Raw genomic sequence first — 22,075 nt, forward strand, 5'->3', positions numbered from 1 at the left:
AAATAAATAAAATCTTTAAAAAAAAAAAAAGAATCAACACTTAAAAAAGAAAAGAAAAAAGAAAAATACACTCCTGGCTTATAAACCTGAGAAGAGGCTTTTCAAATGGTTTACATCTTAAAGGGGCAGAGATTCCTAACCATGTTTTCTAGGGTAAATATTCTGAGAAAAAGGGGCTTTAGTGCTTCCAGTCTGGGAGAAGAGAGCTGGAAGTCTAGTCAAGCTGAGGGGAATGTTAAGGCTGTCTTGGTCACCATGATCCTTTTCTGCTTTGGTGATGTTCAGTAAAGCCTGTGTCAGTATTTCAGTGTTTCTATTAACTACAGTTAGAATTTATAATGTATGTTACTCATCTGAAGAAGCAGACACAATGAGGTATAAAGAAATTCACTGGAAGAGCACTGATTATCTTGAAAAGGCCAGCATATGAAGAAAGCAGTGATGAGGAGGCTTAAATCATTGGGTGGTGTCCCTGTGAGACCTATTAATTTCCTCCTGTTCTAGGGTGACAGACATATCCCTTTTTTTTTTTTTTTAAGATTTTATTTATTTATTTGACAGACAGAGATCACAAGTAGGCAGAGAAGCAGGCAGAGAGCCTGATGCGGGGCTCAATTCTAGGACCCTGGGATTTTGACCTGAGCCGAAGGCAGAAGCTTTAACCCACTGAGTCACCCAGGCACCCCAACAGACCATATCCTTATTCTCCACTACACACTTTTTGCTATCCATATTGTTGTTCATTAGAATAGCAAAAAATTTCAATTGCTCCTGCACAGAAGACTAGTAAATTACAAACATATCTGTGCATTGGGATTTTTATTTTTATGAAGGGAACAATAATATGCTGATTCACAGTAATTTTTAACAGAAAATTCTTTGAATGGAAATGGGAGTTAGTGGTGAGAAACCTAAATAAATTTATATCAAGCTGGAATTTGAAATGTTTGGAGGAAGTAGTTTATGTATAAATGTGTGTCTTATAAAAAGGATTATTTAAATCATACGCTTATCTGCAGTTAGAGTTCACTGGGTCTAATCCTAGTTAGCTTGCCATCTTAGAATCCTTGAGTCTGAATACGTGTGTGTGTAAGGGGTAAGTATGTGTACACTCAGAGAAATACAGACACATAGACATCGATATTGTATTTCTGAAAGTAGTATACCTTTTTCTTACATAAATATCATTTAGTAATCTTTTTGGTTGAATATTATAATTAGAGTAATTATAAAATGTAAAATCCAGTCATTCTCTAAGGGGTCCAGGGGGCTCAGAAATAGAATTGACCTATGTGCTTATGTAATTAGGTCTGTTTTTCAAAGAAGGGGTTCATAACCTTACTTTTCAAAGGACTAGCAGCCTTGGCATCACTTGGCAGCTGGTTAGAAATCTATAATCCCGGGAGCCACCTCAGAGCCAGTAAATCAGAATTTGCATTTTCAAGAAAAATCTTTTGGTGATTCCTACATGTATTAATATTTGAGAACCACTGGGATGTAGCTTTTATGAAATTCACAAAGGGTCTGAGATTCCCCCACAATGACAAGGAACTACTGCTGTAGAGTAACAGTAGCTGGCTTCATTAATTTTATTTCTACTGAATTCAGATATACTAAACTAACCTGAAATTTAAAAGATGCATTTTGGGTGTCTATTATATGCAAGGTGTGCTGGGAGATACAAACATAAATTGATGGGGGATGGGGACCGGAAGGTGGGGCACAAAATACTGTCAGTGGACAGGCATGAATACCAATAATGATAAAGTTGAACCAAATGAAATTACCATATTTATAGGTAAAATGGTTCCGTATTGACATTTCATACCATTTAGATTAAATATATATAACATAAAGTTTTATATATTGTGTCAGGAATCAAAAGAGGTATTAGTACATCAGCATGAATTGTTAAGTAATACCTCAAAATAAACTTAGAGAAAGGATTGTAGTGTATGTGCAATGTTCCATGGCTATTGCATTCATAGACAGAAAATTTATTTTCTTAACTCTCTTCTTGAAAGTAAATAAACATCCTAGGAGTCTTAGGTAAATGAGGGTCAAACGATATGCATCCTATAAAATAATGGCAGGTATAATTATATAATGTTTATTGTCATCTATTAGGTGCTTTGACAATCCTATTACCTTTAATATAAACATTATTTCTGTGAGGTTGGGGTGCCATTACTCTTTTACAGAGGAGACATCAGGCACAAAAAGGCTAACTGATCCTTTCAAGACTACACAAATATAAAGTGGAAGAGCCAGCATTGCAATCCAGGCCTATTGGACTCCAATTCCTGTGTCCCTTCCAATTTACCCCGTGGCTTCCTGGTCTAATCAATGTGCAATTTGGAAAGGAGGGTGGTTTGCACCTGGACCTCCTTGAACTCATGCATGCCTGCAAGTAGATCTTATTATTATACATAATATGCATCTCAGAAAAAATTTTCCTCTGTAGAAAAGTAATTGATCTTATTTGCATTTTCCATTTAATATTTTACCTGACTATTGGCTGTTGTCATGATTTTTCTTAAGATATTTTAGAGACTTATCCTAAGGCTCTATAAAGGATGGTTGGAGGAAGGAAAATGTCATGCCAACTTCTCATTTAATGCTCACTGGTATATATTCATTAGTCGAGAGAGAGAGAGAGAGAGAGAGAGAGAGCATGGCAGGAGACGAACAGAGGGAGAGAGAAAGAGAGAATCCAAAGCAGGCTTCATACTCAGCACAGAGCTGGATGCAGGGCTTGATCTCACAACCCTGAGACATCATGACCTGAGCTGAAATCAAGTGTGGGACTCTTAACCAACTGAGTCACCCAGGCACCCCTCTATTCATTAGTCTTTTGCAACACATTAGTATGGATAGTTGTGCATGAGTTTATATAAATTTAATAATATCCATAATAAATAAGGTCAAAGAGAATGTCAGACTGTAAACTGCTCCCTAAAAGCAAGATGTCCAGCTTATTTACCACTGTATCCTCAACACCTAGAAAAGTGATGAACACTTATAATATACAATATATTCATTCATTCAACCAATATTTACTGTGTTTATAATATTTACATATGAATGAATAAGGTATATTATAAATATTTTCTTACATTTTTTCAGTTGTACAATTATCAAGTAATGTGGGAATATAAAAAAGCAATAGGGTCATTTGTGAACTGGAAAGATGAAGGCATGAATAAATAAAGAGAAAACTGTTCATAAATAAAGAAATTCCTCTGGAGTCACATTATCCTTGTGACAGTATTCTATTTCTCTTCCCCAAAGGAGCCTGGTCAGATTGTAAATGGATAATTACTCTTACTGTGCATAGTAGTCCACCCTGGTATCTTATTTTGATTGACTGACTGATTGACTGATTGATTTGGGATAGAAGGGGGGAAGAGCAGAGAGAGAGGCAGAGAAAGAATCTTAAGCTGGCTCCATGCCCAGCACAGAGGCCCATGTGACACTCAATCTCATGACTGTCAGATCATGACCTGAGCTGAAATCGAGAGTCAGATGCTTCACAGACTGAGCCACACAGGTACCCCTTATTTTGCTTTAAATAACATTTTCTTTCTACTTAGCCTTTCTTCAATTTTTTGGACATGGAAAGAAAACACTGCATTTGAATAGACCTCGAGGTGCCTTCTTATTATTTTATTAAATCACTATGTTTAGTCTCTGAGAATGGAGAAAAGGAATTTTTTTAAAATCTCCGTTTAATAGAATAGGAAATTATAGTTGAGAGAAGCAAGGTAACTTGCCATCCAGACTACCGAAAATCTTTGGGATTGCAATTTTCTGCCTCAAAGGTGCCAAGTGGCTTGTTGATTCCCTTCTTCACAGGGTCACTGGGAACAATAGCTATGCCCTGGGAACTGATTTAGACTCCCCCTACTTAACCCAGCTCAAGCTGCCTGTGCCAATATCTCCATGACTACTTGTGGATTAACAGGTAACTAATTCTCCTGGCAGGATAGCCAAATTGAGACTATCCCTAAACAATTAAGTACTGGCTGTGGTTGGCTAACATGGGATCCCATACTGATATGCTGCTCAACATTGCTGATCTATTAAAATGCATGGACTGTGGTACCTAGAAAATGAGGTAGGCCTTTAGAGGACAGAGGAAGGTGAAATGGTGTGCAGGAAGCGAGGGGGACTTGGATAGAGAAGAATAAAATGCACCGATCAAAAAAAAAAAAAGAAAAAAAAAGAAATCTTGCCATTTGCAATAACGTGGATGGGAACTAGAGGGTATTATGCTAAATGAAATAAGTCAATCAGAGAAAGACAATTATCATATGATCTCTCTGATATGAGGAATTTGAGAGGCAAGGTAGGGGATTGTGGGGGATAGGGAGGGAAAAAGTAAAACAAAATGGGATCGGGAGGGAGACAAACCATAAGAGACTCTCAATCTCAGGAAACAAACTGAGGGTTGCTGAAGTGGGTAGGAGGGATGTGGTGGCTGGGAGATGGACACTGGGGAGGATATGCGTTATGGTGAGTGCTGTGAAATGTGTAAGACTGATGAATCACAGACCAGTATCCCTGAAGCAAATAATGCATTATACATTAAAAAAAAAGAGAGAGAAAGAGAGTGTGTGTACAGCTCATAGGCAATTCTGGACAGCTCTTAGGAAAATTTTGCAAAATTAAGCATGTTTTTAATGGATGATATTTAATGAATCCTGGGAATTTTGACTTTCCCTGACCCCAATTAACATCTGTGTTGCTTTTGTGACACAACATCATTCAACATTCTTCTGATTTACATCCTCTGTGTGGCACCATTTTCTGGTTTACTCACAGCCCCAGTGGTTTACACGGAGTTAATTGACCTCAAACTCTGAGGTGATCATGTGAGCCAGCCTGGCCAGCTGGAACACTGCAATCCTCAGGCCATAGTGATTGGTTCAGAAATGGGCACATGACACATGAGAGTCAATAAAACACAGTTAGACCTTTGCTGTAAGCCACCTGGAGGAGACATTCACTGAATCCAAAGGGACAGTGCTACTTCCTGGAAAGAGACTGTCTGATAGTGGATAGCTGGAAGAAGTCCCAAGGGGATCCATGTCCTGAATACACTGTTCATGTCCCGGTAATAATCTACTCACTATGCTGTTTAGTTACATGAGATGGTATAATTCTTTTATACATAATCTAGTTTTCTGTCATGTTTAATTACAAATCCTAATGGGCCTGGTGCAAAAATACTACTCAAAATAAGATTCGAAAATTACTTTTGGTCATCATAGTTTTGCCCAATATAAAGAGAGGGCACTTAGAACCACTTCTGTTTTCTCTTTTCAGGTGACAGGTGACTAATTTTCTCACTAAGAAAATGTGTTATTAGATTGACCAGGAGAAATGTTGTTCCAGTCATTTTTTTTTTTTAAAGATTTATTTATTTATTTTAGAGAGAGAAAGAGAGCATGAGCAGGACAGGATGGGCAGAGGGAGAGGGAGAGAAAATCCTAAGCAGACTCTTCACTGAGTATGGACAGACACTGGACTTATCTCATGACAGCAAGATCACCACAAGGAGATCACGGCCTGAGCTGAAACCAAGAGTTGGAAGTTTAACTGACTGTACCACCACCCAGGTGCCCCTTTTCTATTGTAATAAGTTGTGTGCAGATTTTTACAAAGCATCTGGACTAGATGCAAGAAATTGTGGGTGGATTTCTGAGTTTTTTTTTAATTTTGAAGGACTAAAGACTAAGAGAATATTTTAAAATTTTACAGTAAAACTAAAACCCAAAAAAGAACAACTGAAGAGAAACAAACCTTCATCATTTTAATCTGTAGCTATGTTATCTGTCCCTGTCAGCATGTCGTATTTGGGGATATCCACAATCTTTGATACAGTGTGCCTTTAGAAATCATGTTTGTTTCTGTAAGTTGACTAAATTTATAATTGTAAAACCTTATCTTCAAATAAAGAATGCTATAATGATTTATCTAATAACAACGAACATCAGTGCACTGAATGAGAATAACAGTATCTGATTTCCTGCTTTATTTTTAGTAATGTTCATTTCTTCTAAGAGTTTTGCTTTTCAAGGAAAACTAACTCTTTAAGAACTCACTCAATCACCTGACTCTTTCTAGGAAGCTCACTTAACAGCCATAAAGTTGCTATCCTGTATTTCTCTGCCTGGCTCATTTGGTATATCCTAAGAAATAAATATAAGAAGAATGAAGAAATGCTAGGATTCTGGGAACTTATGGTATGAATTAGAATTTCGAGATTGTTATGAAACAGAAGACAAGTCTTTTTTTAAAAAATTTTTTAAATTTATTTTTTATTTATTTTCAGCATAACAGTATTCATTATTTTTGCACCACACCCAGTGCTCCATGCAATCTGTGCCCTCTATAATACCCACTACCTGGTACCCCGACATCCCACCCACCCCCCTTCAAAACCCTCAGATTGTTTTTCAGAGTCCATAGTCTTTCATGGTTCAAGTCTGTTTTTGATTCTCTAATTGATTTGAAGAAAACCAAGCTAACCAGTCAATGCCTACTCTGTTGGTTCTAGTTTAGAAACAACAGTCTAGTTCAGTGCAAGTTAGCATCATGTACTTGAGAAGATAATAAATGTTAGCAGTTGAGGTAAGGGAAGACATTCATTCTTGTGTCTGTCAAACTCTGAGTACATATTTAGAAGAAACACATATGAAGACTGTTCTTGACTGCAAAGAGATTTTGGAGTCCTATGCTATGGGAGCATATGTGTAGCAGGATGACGTTCGTACTGACTTGTGTCAAGAGCTGACCATAAATAATTTATTACTAATGAATATTTTCTTAAGAGCTGTGGGAGGCCGCAATAAGGCTTGAGACGAGGACCAAACCAGGCCCTGACTTGTGCCTCCTTTAAAGTCCGAATAATGTAACAAAAGGTTTAGGACGAGAAAAGTACAGTAGCACTGAGAAAGGGTCTGTGCTATGTGTTGTGCGCTCGCCTACGTGACTTCCCACACGCTTGCTAAACAACTGAGAACAATTCGGTTGGGGTCATAAGTTCATGGCTGGTCCTTGCTGCCCTAGTGCAGCCCATACATTACTTTCAGGTTTGCTGTATCAATACAGAACAATTGTATTGGCATCAGCCGTTTGGCATCACGAGGTCTGTGTATAGTTTCTTGTGAAACTTATTATGGGAACTCGTGGTTGTTTAACTAGACACAGGTGTATTGCTTCTCCTATTGTAATATCACTATATATATGGCCTTAATGCTTTGAATAAACTTAGCACTGTTGGACATCCTCCTCAGTGCTCTTCCTGCCCCAATCTCTTTGCTTCTCGAGTTCTTTTCTTCATCCTCTTACCCTCACGTTCCTGGTCGATTTGGCCGCGACAAAGAGCTGACATCTCTTACCTGTGAAACTTCAAAATCTGCCTGGAGATTTCCAGATGTTAACCCACTTAGAAGGACGATTTCATTTTCTTTTGGCTGTTGGACGTTCATGGAGCTGATGAGTTTTGGAAGATCTGGTGAAACATTGACCAGTTTCTGTAGTGGAAGAAATAAGTTAGTTTAGATTTCTTTTCATCTCGAAAACACTACTCCAAAACTATTTACTTGCAAAACTAATACATAACTTATGCAAACAATAGATTACTTAATCTACTAAGATTATTACTAGAAGATACTGTGTGAAATTGAAGCATAAAAGTTTAGATTGGAATAGAAAATTACTTAAACATAAAGCTTTAAAAACTCTGTTAGTTCTAAATTTTCCAAAGTAGGTATTTAATAATTAATGTCACAACACAGGTATATATTGTAGGGTTTTTAAAAATTTTTTATTTTAACTCTTGTAATAAGAGATTTGTTGATTAATAATCATCTGTTCTAACAGTCAATAATAATATCAATAACAAAATAATTTCCAATATTTATTTTACTCTGTGCACTAGGTGCTATGCTAAAGATTGTATTCATTTTACATCTTAGTACACTTAATCTCCACAACACCCCCACATGCATTAGATACCATTATTACTTTCTTTTTATATGTAAGTAGCCTGAGGTCCAGAGATTAGTTTACACAAGCTCATACAGCTAAATCAGTGCCAAGTTTCTACTCTTAACCATAGCAGAAGATTGTCTCAAATCGCTCATATAAATCTTCAAACACAGAGTCCTCAAGATTCCAACTTGCTCTGGTCTCTCTTGCTCTCTCTTTGACAGACTCTGTCTGTACCATAAGTCCATTAAATGAAATCGTATGTATAAATTTTTTTTCCCCAAAATTCCTCCAGGACTACACCGATGAATGACACTTGAAGCTCTGTGGAAATCTATAATGGATAATCTGTATGGGCAAGTGGGTTTGAGAAGTTTCAAACCCAGGTGCAGCACTGTTAAGAAAAAACATCACAGGGATAACTGAGTAATGACTGGCCTACTGTTCAGATTGTCAAGCTGCAAATGGTGTCTGTTACACCACTACATTATACCAAATAGTGAAGTCAAACCATCTTCAGCTTTGGGTATGGATGGATCACCATATCATGCAAATTAATTCTTTCTATTGACCCCCAATTGGCTCTAGCTCAGAGGACTGAGGGGCCTTTTAAGTTCTTGTGTGTTATCAAGGGTTTACAACAGGATCTTCCCAAACTTGGATTTAGTTGGAATATGTAGCTGCTGCAGAATACAAGGAGTCCAAGTCCCAGTTGAATGTAGGACTGTAGTTAAGAGTGTAGAAACCAAAGCTAGAGACACAAATTTGATCAAAGCAGAAGGAAGGAGCAGACCTGAGAGCCTCAGAGAAGGGCTGGCTGATATCAAGAGGGTTTGGGAGTAGAGGTAGGGGCAGAGAAAGCCACTATCAGGCCCTGTAGGCAGGGGGAAGCATCTCTCTGGAGAGCAGCCCTGTTATCTTGGGGAAGCAAGTTTCACAAGTATAAGGAAGGCAACCTGCGTGGGAGGTGGCAGGGGAAGGGTCAGAAAAGGGTTTTGAAGAAACTATCCTACTAAAGACTCTCCAACTGAATGAGTGCCATTTATAGATGAAGTCCTGTCGGCTCTCTGGTCGGTTCAGCCAGTCTTTGTCCCGAGCTCCCGGAGAGTTTGTGCTCCCAGTGTTACCTGCTGCAGGTGCTCTGTGCTGCAAGCATCCTTGTTCACATCCAGGTTCACGAAGCAAACCTGGGAAAAAGCCCCAAAACAACCAAGTAAGTGAAAAACCTGGCAGTTCTTTAAAAAAAAAAAAAAAAAAAGCATGGAATCCATTTCAGGCAAACGATTTGAGAATCCTGCACATTTTGTATAGTTGGTCTGGCACAAAAACAGTCACTGTACCTTTTGGCTTCTGTGCAAACCTCTAACACCCTAGGCACAATTCACCCGATCCCATCTTCCATCCATGGCCCAACAAACAAAACCGTCTGTATGGGGGCGCCTGGGTGGCTCAGTGGGTTAAGCCGCTGCCTTCGGCTCATGATCATGATCTCAGGGTCCTGGGATCAAGTCCCGCATCGGGTTCTCTGCTCGGCAGGGAGCCTGCTTCCTCCTCTCTCTCTGCCTGCCTCTCTGCCTACTTGTGATCTCTCTCTGTCAAATAAATAAATAAAATCTTTAAAAACAAAACAAAACAAAACAACCGTCTGTATGTATCAACTCAATCCAAGTCACAACAAGTCTTCACACTTACAAAGGTTTATCGAATCTCATGACATGGAGAGAAGACCTACAATATTCTAAACTTCTGTTTTTAATTGCAATGAACATTTTAATTTATCTTTTTTTCTCCTTTCCCTAGTTTCTCCTTTCATTTTTAGTCCAGTACATGATAAGGAGCTTTCTCTTTGTTTCATAGTTTTCATTCGTTGAGTTAAACCTGTTGTATAGTTTGCCTCTTTTTAGCCATCCTAAATAAATGTCTGAATAAGTTGGACTGTGAAACCAGTAGCAACAATCTTAAAAAATAACTCAGAACAACAAGAAGAGAATTGTTGTAGTTTAAATCTCACAGAGCATCAAAAAAAAAAATCTGCTAAGGACATTTGCATGGAGATGGGGAGAAGAAAACTTAAAACATAAAGAGGTGAGATATATTCTTTTTCTTTTCCCTTAAATAAATAAATCAATTTAATTGGAATCTTATTTATTTACTTATTGAGTGGGGTTGGCACACGATGTTACATCAGTTTCAGGTGTACATAGTGGTTTAAGTTTTTTACTCTCAACAATTTAATTTGCCCATATAAAACTGATAGCATTAATTATCTGAATATTTAGTCAGATGTTTGGACTTATGTAGATGCTTGGAAGCATATGGGACCTTCTGATTTCAGTTGTCTGGGTTATGGTTTCTCAGAATCTATCCTTTCTCTTTTTTACATAATTGAAAAAAACATAATTGAAAGATTTGGGGTAAGTCTTTAAGAACTACAATAGTGGTCTCGGGGAGGAGTCAAGATGGCGGAGAAGTAGCAGGCTGAGACTACCTCAGCTAGCAGGAGATCAGCTAGAGAGCTTATCTAAAGATTGCAAACACCTGAAAATCCATCGGCAGATTGAAGAGAAGAAGAACAGCAATTCTAGAAACAGAAAAACAACCACTTTCTGAAAGGTAGGACTGGCGGAGAAGTGAATCCAAAGCGACAGGAAGATAGACCGCAGGGGGAGGGGCCGGCTCCCGGCAAGCGGCGGAGCAGCGGAGCACAAAATCAGGACTTTTAAAAGTCTGTTCCGCTGAGGGACATCGCTCCGGAGGCTAAACCGGGGCGAAGCCCACACGGGGTCGGCGTGACCTCAGGTCCCGTGGGGTCACAGAAGGATCGGGGGTGTCTGAGTGTCGCAGAGCTTGCGGATATTGGAACGGGAAGGCCGGCTGCAGAGACAGAGCCAACAGTAACTCGCAGCTCGGAGTTGCCTTGAACTGGTCGCAAGCTCGGTGAGCTCGGAGCGCGGCGGGAGGTTAGGCAGACGCGAGTTACTAGGAGCTGTTCGCTGAGGGCGCACAGGGGAGCGGGGCCCCGGGGTCTCGGCTCCTCCGGGCCGGAGACCAGGAGGCCGCCATTTGTGTTCCCGTCCTCCGGAACTCTACGGAAAGCGCTCAGGGAACAAAAGCTCCTGAAAGCAAAGCCGAGCAGATCACTCAGCCCGGCCCCTGGTAAGGGCGGTGTAATTCCGCCTGGGGCAAAGACACTTGAGAATCACTACAACAGGCCCCTCCCCCAGAAGATCAACAAGAAATCCAGGCAAGACCAAGTTCACCTACCAAGGAGTGCAGTTTCAATACCAAGGAGAGAGCAGCAGAATTCCAGAGGAGGAGAAAACAAACCACAGAACTCATGGCTTTCTGCCTGTGATTTTTTAGTCTTGCAGTTAATTTAATTTTTTCCTTTTCATTTTTTTTTCACTTCTTCTGCTAAAAATTTTTATAACTTTTACCCTTTACTTTTTTAACGTTTTTTAACTAGATTATCTAATATATATATATTTTTTTCTTTTTTATACTTTTCTTCATTCATTTTCTTTTTTTTAATTCTTTTTTTTTCTTTTTTTTCTTTCTTTTTGAACCTCTTTTTATCCCCAAATCAGAAGAGATCCTAATCTCTTCAATCTTTTTTTTTCTTAATTCTTTTTTAAATTCTTGATTGAATTTTTAATTCAATCTCTTTTTTTTAATTCTTTTTTTATTTTTTTTCTTTCTTTCTTTCTTTTTGAACCTCTTTTTATCCCCAAATCAGAAGAGATCCCAATCAGAAGAGATTGGGAGATCCCAATCAAAGGAGATCCCAATCAGAGGAGATCCCTCACCCAATTGTGAGGGAGGAGAAATCCCCCCTCACGATTTGGGATCTCTTCTGATTTGGTTAAAGCATATTTTCCTGGGATTGTTGCCACCCTTTTAGTATTTTACTTGCTCCTTCATATACTCTTAGCTGGACAAAATGACAAGGCGGAAAAATTCACAACAAAAAAAAGAACAAGAGGCAGTACCAAAGGCTAGGGACCTAATCAATACAGACATTGGTAATATGTCAGATCTAGAGTTCAAAATGACAGTTCTCAAGGTTATAGCCGGGCTTGAAAAAGGCATGGAAGATATTAGAGAAACCCTCTCCAGAGATATAAAAGCCCTTTCTGGAGAAATAAAAGAACTAAAATCCAACCAAGTTGAAATCAAAAAAGCTATTAATGAAGTTCAATCAAAAATGGAGGCTCTCACTGCTAGGGTAAATGAGGCAGAAGAAAGAATTAGCGATATAGAAGACCAAATGACAGAGAATAAAGAAGCTGAGCAAAAGAGGGACAAACAGCTACTGGACCATGAGGAGAGAATTCGAGAGATAAGTGACACCATAAGACGAAACAACATTAGAATAATTGGGATTCCAGAAGAAGAAGAAAGAGAGAGGGGAGCAGAAGGTATACTGGAGAGAATTATTGGGGAGAATTTCCCCAATATGGCAAAGGGAACGAGCATCAAAATTCAGGAGGTTCAGAGAACGCCCCTCAAAATCAATAAGAATAGGCCCACACCCCGTCACCTAATAGTAAAATTTACAAGCCTTAGTGACAAAGAGAAAATCCTGAAAGCAGCCCGGGAAAAGAAGTCTGTAACATACAATGGTAAAAGTATTAGATTGGCAGCTGACTTATCCACAGAGACCTGGCAGGCCAGAAAGAGCTGGCATGACATTTTCAGAGCACTAAACGAGAAAAACATGCAGCCAAGAATACTATATCCAGCTAGGCTATCATTGAAAATAGAAGGAGAGATTAAAAGCTTCCAGGACAAACAAAAACTGAAAGAATTTGCAAACACCAAACCAGCTCTACAGGAAATACTGAAAGGGGTCCTCTAAGCAAAGAGAGAGCCTACAAGTGGTAGATCAGAAAGGAACAGAGACAATATACAGTAACAGTCACCTTACAGGCAATACAATGGCACTAAAATCATATCTCTCAATAGTTACCCTGAATGTTAATGGGCTAAATGCCCCAATCAAAAGACACAGGGTATCAGAATGGATAAAAAAACAAAACCCATCTATATGTTGCCTCCAAGAAACCCATTTTAAACCCGAAGACACCTCCAGACTTAAAGTGAGGGGGTGGAAAAGAATTTACCATGCTAATGGACATCAGAAAAAAGCAGGAGTGGCAATCCTTATATCAGATCACTTAGATTTTAAGCCAAAGACTATAATAAGAGATGAGGAAGGACACTATATCATACTCAAAGGGTCTGTCCAACAAGAAGATCTAACAATTTTAAATATCTATGCCCCCAATGTGGGAGCAGCCAACTATATAAACCAATTAATAACAAAATCAAAGAAACACATCAACAATAATACAATAATAGTAGGGGACTTTAACACTCCCCTCACTGAAATGGACAGATCATCCAAGCAAAAGATCAACAGGGAAATAAAGGCCTTAAATGATACACTGGATGAGATGGACATCACAGATATATTCAGAACATTTCATCCCAAAGCAACAGAATACACATTCTTCTCTAGTGCACATGGAACATTCTCCAGAATAGATCACATCCTCGGTCCTAAATCAGGACTCAACCAGTATCAAAAGATTGGAATCATTCCCTGTATATTTTCAGACCACAATGCTCTGAAGCTAGAACTCAACCACAAGAGGAAGTCTGGAAACAACACAAATACATGGAGACTAAACAGCATCCTTCTAAAGAATGAATGGGTCAACCGGGAAATTAAAGAAGAATTGAAAAAAATCATGGAAACAAATGATAATGAAAATACAACGGTTCAAAATCTGTGGGACACAACAAAGGCAGTCCTGAGAGGAAAATATATAGCGGTACAAGCTTTTCTCAAGAAACAAGAAAGGTCTCAGGTACACAACCTAACCCTACACCTAAAGGAGCTGGAGAAAGAACAAGAAAGAAACCCTAAGCCCAGCAGGAGAAGAGAAATCATAAAGATCAGAGCAGAAATCAATGAAATAGAAACCAAAAAAACAATAGAACAAATCAACCAAACTAGGAGCTGGTTCTTTGAAAGAATTAATAAAATTGATAAGCCCTTGGCCAGACTTATCAAAAAGAAAAGAGAAAGGACCCAAATAAATAAAATCATGAATGAAAGAGGAGAGATCACAACTAACACCAAAGAAATACAAACTATTATAAGAACATACTATGAGCAACTCTACGCCAACAAATTTGACAATCTGGAAGAAATGGATGCATTCCTAGAAACATATAAACTACCAAAATTGAACCAGGAAGAAATAGAAAGCCTGAACAGACCCATAACCAGTAAGGAGATTGAAACAGTCATTAAAAATCTCCAAACAAACAAAAGCCCAGGGCCAGATGGCTTCCCAGGGGAATTCTACCAAACATTTAAAGAAGAACTAATTCCTATTCTCCTGAAACTGTTCCAAAAAATAGAAATGGAAGGAAAACTCCCAAACTCATGAGGCCAGCATCACCTTGATCCCAAAACCAGACAAGGATCCCATCAAAAAAGAGAGCTATAGACCAATATCCTTGATGAACACAGATGCAAAAATTCTCACCAAAGTACTAGCCAATAGGATTCAACAGTACATTAAAAGGATTATTCACCACGACCAAGTGGGATTTATCCCAGGGCTGCAAGGTTGGTTCAACATCCGCAAATCAGTCAATGTGATACAACACATCAATAAAAGAAAGAACAAGAACCATATGATACTCTCAATAGATGCTGAAAAAGCATTTGACAAAGTACAGCATCCCTTCCTGATCAAAACCCTTCAAAGTGTAGGGATAGAGGGCACATACCTCAATATCATCAAAGCCATCTATGAAAAACCAACTGCAAATATCATTCTCAATGGAGAAAAACTGAAAGCCTTTCCACTAAGATCAGGAACACGGCAGGGATGTCCATTATCACCACTACTATTCAACATAGTACTAGAAGTCCTAGCCTCAGCAATCAGACAACAAAAGGAAATTAAAGGCATCCAAATCGGCAAAGAAGAAGTCAAATTATCACTCTTCGCAGATGATATGATACTCTATGTGGAAAACCCAAAAGACTCCACTCCAAAACTGCTAGAACTTATACAGGAATTCAGTAAAGTGTCAGGATATAAGATCAATGCACAGAAATCAGTTGCATTTCTCTACACCAACAACAAGACAGAAGAAAGAGAAATTAAGGAGTCAATCCCATTTACAATTGCACCCCAAACCATAAGATACCTAGGAATAAACCTAACCAAAGAGGCTAAGAATCTATACTCAGAAAACTATAAAGTACTCATGAAAGAAATTGAGGAAGACACAAAGAAATGGAAAAATGTTCCATGCTCCTGGATTGGAAGAATAAATATTGTGAAAATGTCTATGCTACCTAAAGCAATCTACACATTTAATGCAATTCCTATCAAAGTACCATCCATCTTTTTCAAAGAAATGGAACAAATAATTTTAAAATTTATATGGAACCAGAAAAGACCTCGAATAGCCAAAGGGATATTGAAAAAGAAAGCCAAAGTTGGTGGCATCACAATTCCAGACTTCAAGCTTTATTACAAAGCTGTCATCATCAAGACAGCATGGTACTGGCACAAAAACAGACACATAGACCAATGGAACAGAATAGAGAGCCCAGAAATAGACCCTCAACTCTATGGTCAACTAATCTTCGACAAAGCAGGAAAGAATGTCCAATGGAAAAAAGACAGCCTCTTCAATAAATGGTGTTGGGAAAATTGGACAGCCACGTGCAGAAAAATGAAATTGGACCATTTCCTTACACCACACACAAAAATAGATTCAAATGGATTAAGGACCTCAATGTGAGAAAGGAATCCATCAAAATCCTTGAGGAGAACACAGGCAGCAACCTCTTCGACCTCAGCCGCAGCAACATCTTCCTAGGAACATCGCCAAAGGCAAGGGAAGCAAGGGCAAAAATGAACTTTTGGGATTTCATCAAAATCAAAAGCTTTTGCACAGCAAAGGAAACAGTTAACAAAACCAAAAGACAACTGACAGAATGGGAGAAGATATTTGCAAATGACATATCAGATAAAGGACTAGTGTCCAAAATCTATAAAGAACTTAACAAACTCAACACCCAAAGAACAAATAATCCAATCAAGAAATGGGCAGAGGACATGAACAGACATTTCTGCAAAGAAGACATCCAGATGGCCAACAGACACATGAAAAAGTGCTCCATATCACTCGGCATCAGGGAAATACAAATCAAAACCACAATGAGATATCACCTCACACCAGTCAGAATGGCTAAAATCAACAAGTCAGGAAATGACAGATGCTGGCGAGGATGCGGAGAAAGGGGAACCCTCCTACACTGTTGGTGGGAATGCAAGCTGGTGCAACCCCTCTGGAAAACAGCATGGAGGTTCCTCAAAATGTTGAAAATAGAACTGCCCTATGACCCAGCAATTGCACTACTGGGAATTTACCCTAAAGATACAAACATTGTGATCCAAAGGGGCACGTGCACCCAAATGTTTATAGCAGCAATATCCCCAATAGCCAAACTATGGAAAGAACCTAGATGTCCATCAACAGATGAATGGATCAAGAAGATGTGGTATATATACACAATGGAATACTATGCAGCCATCAAAAGAAACGAAATCTTGCCATTTGCGACAACATGGATGGAACTAGAGCGTATCATGCTTAGCGAAATAAGTCAAGCGGAGAAAGACAACTATCATATGATCTCCCTAATATGAGGGAGTGGTGATGCAACATGGGGGCTTAAGTGGGTAGGAGAAGAATCCATGAAACAAGATGGGATAGGGAGGGAGACAAACCATAAGTGACTCTTAATCTCATGAAACAAACTGTGGGTTGCTGGGGGGAGGGGGGTTGGGAGAAGGGGGGTAGGGTTATGGACATTGGGGAGGGTATGTGCTTTGGGGTAAATTGGAAGAGGAGATGAACCATGAGAGACTATGGACTCTGAAAAACAATCTGAGGGGTTTGAAGTGGTGGGGGGGTGGGAGGTTGGGGTACCAGGTGGTGGGTATTATAGAGGGCACAGCTTGCATGGAGCACTGGGTGTGGTGAAAAAATAATGAATACTGTTTTTCTGAAAATAAATAAATTGGAAACAAAAAAAAGAAAAAAAAAAAAAAAGAACTACAATAGTTGTACAGTGCTATAGTGTAAAGCTCACTACTGTTTTATTCCCCCCGATGGAAGGTTTTCTGGATTTCTGAACTCACAACATCCTTGCAGCATCTCTAGGGTACAGTATCTGCTTGTTAAGAATAACCTGATGGGCATTTGGGGGAAGAAGGGACACAAACTGCCATCCACACTCTTAACTCAGAGGTTCTCCTCCATTAGGTTAACAGGATGACTAAACTGGAACCAGGCATGAGCTCCTTCAGGGACAGTACAAAGAGAGGCATGAATAGGAGATGGTGCTTTGAAGGAGCTCATGGTATAGAGCAGTTTGTGAATATTCATATAATAACTGGAACTTTGCCCTTGGAAAACTGGTTCAATACCTGTTCATAGTCAGGGGCTTTGAATAACATGCAGTTGGGACTGCTTTTACTGAACTGATTCGACAGTTTTCCATTCATCTTAAAGAAAGGTGTATTACCTTGACCTGGCACTGCAAGACTTTTATCTTCTATCACAGTGGGAGAAGATAACACAGAGACCAAGGAAAGGGATCTGTAGTAACTACTTCCCTGCCCTCTGATACTATCTTTTGTTCTCTGAAGATGAACTTTCTCTTTTTTCATCCTGGGCTGCTATGTGAAATTCTGCCTAGGTTTGGAAGAAACCCTCCACACTTGCTAGGGCCAAGACTAGAACAAAGTCATACATAAACAAATAATTTACTTATACTTGACACATGTATCTTTCCATACCTTGGTTATAGAGGATGATCTAGTTTTTAAGGGCTATTAGGTTATGTGTAAAATACCTGAAAGGGCAAATCCAAATATAACAAATGATCCAGGGAAATTTTTTTAAGTATCTGCATTTATTTAATAGTCTCTTAAACATAATTTATTTCCCTTCAGCCTTTACTAGATTGTTTATTCATGAAGGCAGGTCCTGATAGTTTAGTGTTTAGCAAAGCCTGGTACTTGGTAGGTGCTCAATAAATGTTGATAAATGCATATGCATGCATGGAGTGGAAGCATTGTCTCAGTTATTGTGGACATCACCCCATAATAATTATTTTCCTATTTATGTTGTCAGTTCCGATGCTGTCAATAAAATGTTTCTTCCAATAAGGATATAAGGGAGTAGATGGAGAACTTATAGAATTAACAGAGCTAATGTTACTCCATCAGTTGGTACTGTGTAAAGTTCTTAGATTGGCTTTTTAGTTTCATGAATAAGGATTTATTAAAAAACAGATAAAAGCGAAAGTTGAGAACCGCAATTGGTGATAAATACACATAAAAAGGTATAAACACTTTTCTTGCAATGGAGGTTCCTTTCTCTTCACATAAACTACATTTCCTGTTGTGTCCGCACGCGTACTTGTTTAGACCATCTGCAGACACACACAGCCGAGGCAGATGGAAACACATCTCATCGCTGCGAGAACACAGACACCTCTTTTCTTGCCTACTGAAGAAAGCCAATTTTGTGGCTGTATGTACCTTTTAAATACAAATGCCTCTCTTTTGTCATTATTACAGTTTTAAAATAAAGTGTTGGAGGAACAAGTGTCACTGAGAAAATGATGCCACTTTATGATTTTTGCTTTCAAGCAATCTAATACATCACTCCAGACTGAGATGAAGAATCAACACAGAGAAGTTACATCTTATTCCCAACTGGCTGGTATCTCCAACATATAGCCTCAGCCTCCCCACTCAAGGAATTCTCTCCAGACCCTGAAGGACCTGTTTTGACACACATAGAACCATAATGCAAAATCTTCCAGACTTTAATATTTTAGTCACATAGAACACTCACCCTAACTAAGCCCGCAGAGGATTATTTTCAACTTCTGTTAGCGTAAGTTTCCTTACAACTGGCTGCCAATAACACAGGGAGCAGCCTCACTTGTTGGGAGGGAAATTCTAACCCTCAGGTCTTTCTCAACTTTCATGGCACAGGGAGCATAGCATAAAATGATGATGTCTTCTTTACTCCAACTCTTTAAAAAGTCTGCTGAATTTTGCCCAGAATCTCCACAGTATAGAAAGAAACCCATGAGATCAAGACCAGAGCCAAAATCAAGAGCTGGAGGCTTAACTCACCAAGCCATCCAGGTGTCCCTTGCTGTTCCTTTTCTTTTTTTCCTTTTTTTAAATTTTTTTAAAATAATTTTATTTATTTATTGGACAGAGAGAGATCACAAGTAGGCAGAGAGGCAGACAGAGAGAGAGGGAGGGGGGAAGCAGGCTCCACACCGACCAGAGAACCCAATGCAGGGCTTGATCCCAGGACCCTGAGATCACCACCTGAACCAATGGCAGAGGCTTAACCCACTAAGCCACCCAGATGCCCCTGCAAGGTTGGCTTGGCATCTGACTCTTGATTTCAGCTCAGGTCGTGATCTCAGGGTACTGAGGTCAAGCCTGCCTCAGTCTCCCTGCTCAGCATGGAGTCTGCTTGAGATTCTCTCCTTCTCCTTTTGCCCGTACCCCCAAGTGCTCACTCTTTCTTTGTCTCAAACAAATAAATCTTAAAAAAGGGATATATTTTGGTGCAAGCCACTATGAGGAAAAGGTTAACATTAAAATGGAGTAAGAAAAATAAGTAAGAAAAAGTAAGTAAAATAGTAATAAATAAAAAATAAGTAAAAAAATAATAAAGTTAAATAAGAAAAATAATTTAAAGTGGGTTGTAATTTGTTGCATCTTTTGTGAGTTAATTACACTTAAAAATGGTTTTATATATTATGTATTTATTGTAGAATTCAGACAAAAGCCATTTTAAGTCAGACAAAAAAGTGTCTGACAGAAGCAATACTCTATGTCATGTATAAAATGCAGGGCTGACATTTTGAATTGAAATCACAAAGAACTGATGCTGATTGCCAAGAGCAAACTCCCATTATACTGGGCAGTTGTATTTTTTCATGGACTCTTCAGACAGTTAATGAGATAGTCGAGAAATGCTGTTGCCTTATGGGCCAAGGAGGGGCACGTCTCGGTGCCAGAGCTTGTTTGTCAGCAGGCTATTAGCCCAGAGTATGGGGCCGCTGGCTTTTGCTGCGTACTTTCTCATCTCTCCTGAAATCAGCTAACACCCATGAAGACAGTCATCCTATATGGAGATCCTGTTTAGGAAATGAAATAAATCCAGCAGAAAGAGTGAATTATCATATGGTTTCACTTACTTGTGGAGCATAAGAGAAAACATGGGGGGCATTAGGAGAAGGAACGAAGAGTGAATTGGGGGAAATTGGAGGGGGAGATGAACCATGAGAGACTGTGGACTCTGAGAAACAAAATGAGGGTTTTGGAGGGAGGGGGTGGGGGGTTGGGTGAGCCTGGTGGTGGATACTAAGGAGGGCACGTATTGCATGGAGCGCTGGGTGTGGTGCATAAACAATGAATCTTGGAACACGGAAAAAATAAAATTAAGTAAATAGAAAGAAAGAAGAAAGAAAGAGTGAAAGAAAGAAAGAAAGGAGAAACTGTTAACAAAAAGCAAGATGTCGAATTGCCTTTCAAATTGGAGCATTTGAATGTTTACTATTACCAGATACATACTTAAGTTTTATCTTAGAAGAAAACCAATCCTTTCCTCCGGCAGCTTCTAACAATGCAGCCATCTGGCCATGTGGAGAGGATGAGATCTCTTCATTTGGTGGTATTAAAATGCTGATCCACAAATCTTCTGAAGAAAAAATTGCCTCTTTTCTTACCCCAATCCACAGGCTCCTTCTAGGTTCAGGACCCTGGACCAAAATTATCTTTGAAAGGATATGACATTTTCCCTGATTAGTATTTTAGACTAATGACAACTAAAATGGCAGTTTATGCATCCGTGTTGCTATGCCATAGCGCTGTCAGGCATTCTTGGAACCCACTTGACGTTTGGAAGGATAACCGCGTTTGTGTTCAGTTATTACTGCTTTAACGTGATTGCAGTAATCACACAAAATGAAATGCAAAGTTTTACCCACACTGGAGACTGTCAAATCTCTCTGCTTTTTAAACTGTCAATATTTTTTAAAATATCTTCAAATTGCTGTTTTGAGGGTAGCTGTTTGAGCAGTTTGTGATAAGAGACTCTGTAAAAGGTATCAAAATTTCTAAACAATGCCAGATATTTTAACTAGCCATACATCTAGCCAATTTTATCGCTAACCTAAAAAAATAAAGGAGAAGTATGCTACTCAGGGAAATTATTTTCCCCTACGTTTGTTGTTTCTAAAGACATTTCTTTTGGAACAAAAGAGTATCCTTATATACAATATCTGATATACATTTACCAGTTAAAGAACACACTGTATTTATTTTAAATTGCCATTTTATAGATGTGTTTTACTGAGAGATAATTCACATGCCATGTGACTTACTCATTTAAAGTATACTTTAATGGTTTTTAATATATGCACAGGATTGTGCAACCACTACTACAATCGATGTTAGAATATTTCTTCACCCACAAAAGAAAATGTATTTATAAGCATTCTTCCATTTCTCTCCAAAAACCCTCTCCCTAGCCCTAGGCACTCACTCATCTTTCTGTCTCTACACATTGGCCTATTGTGGACATTTCAGATAATCAGAGTCACTCGATATGTGTTTTTTGGTGACTAATGTAATTTTTTACAGCACTTTGATTTGATAATTCTGCACAGGACTCTATGCTCATCATGCTAAGTGCAGGCACCATCTGTCGTCACCCTCCAACTTATTGCAATATTATTGACCATATCCCTTATGTTGTAATTTTTACCTCTGTGACTTACTTTATATCTAGAAGTTTGTACATTTTAATCCCCTTCATCTATTTCACCCATCCCCCCCACTCCCCTCCCAACTGGCCCTTGTTTGAACGTGCCCACACACACACAAAATCTTTTTGACTATAATTTTGTCATCTTTCGTCTCCTTAGTGGTGA

At 38.9% G+C, this 22,075-nt stretch overlaps 1 protein-coding gene across 4 annotated transcripts in view; it reads right to left on the reverse strand.

Annotated features, from left to right (window-relative positions):
* LOC122902384 (SPHK1 interactor, AKAP domain containing) overlaps positions 1 to 22,075 on the reverse strand; it is a 178,557-nt gene that overhangs the window by 39,072 nt on the left and 117,410 nt on the right. For all 4 annotated transcript variants that reach the window (XM_044241770.1, XM_044241769.1, XM_044241768.1 and 1 more), the window contains exons 4-5: positions 9,126 to 9,185; positions 7,407 to 7,541 (exon numbers count right to left, since the gene is read on the reverse strand). In XM_044241770.1, coding sequence (XP_044097705.1) covers positions 7,407 to 7,541; positions 9,126 to 9,185 — 195 coding nt within the window. The remainder of the gene's footprint in view (positions 1 to 7,406; positions 7,542 to 9,125; positions 9,186 to 22,075) is intronic.

Source organism: Neovison vison, chromosome 3 (genome assembly GCF_020171115.1).
Source record: "Neovison vison isolate M4711 chromosome 3, ASM_NN_V1, whole genome shotgun sequence".
In the NCBI taxonomy this organism is placed as follows: domain Eukaryota; kingdom Metazoa; phylum Chordata; class Mammalia; order Carnivora; family Mustelidae; genus Neogale; species Neogale vison.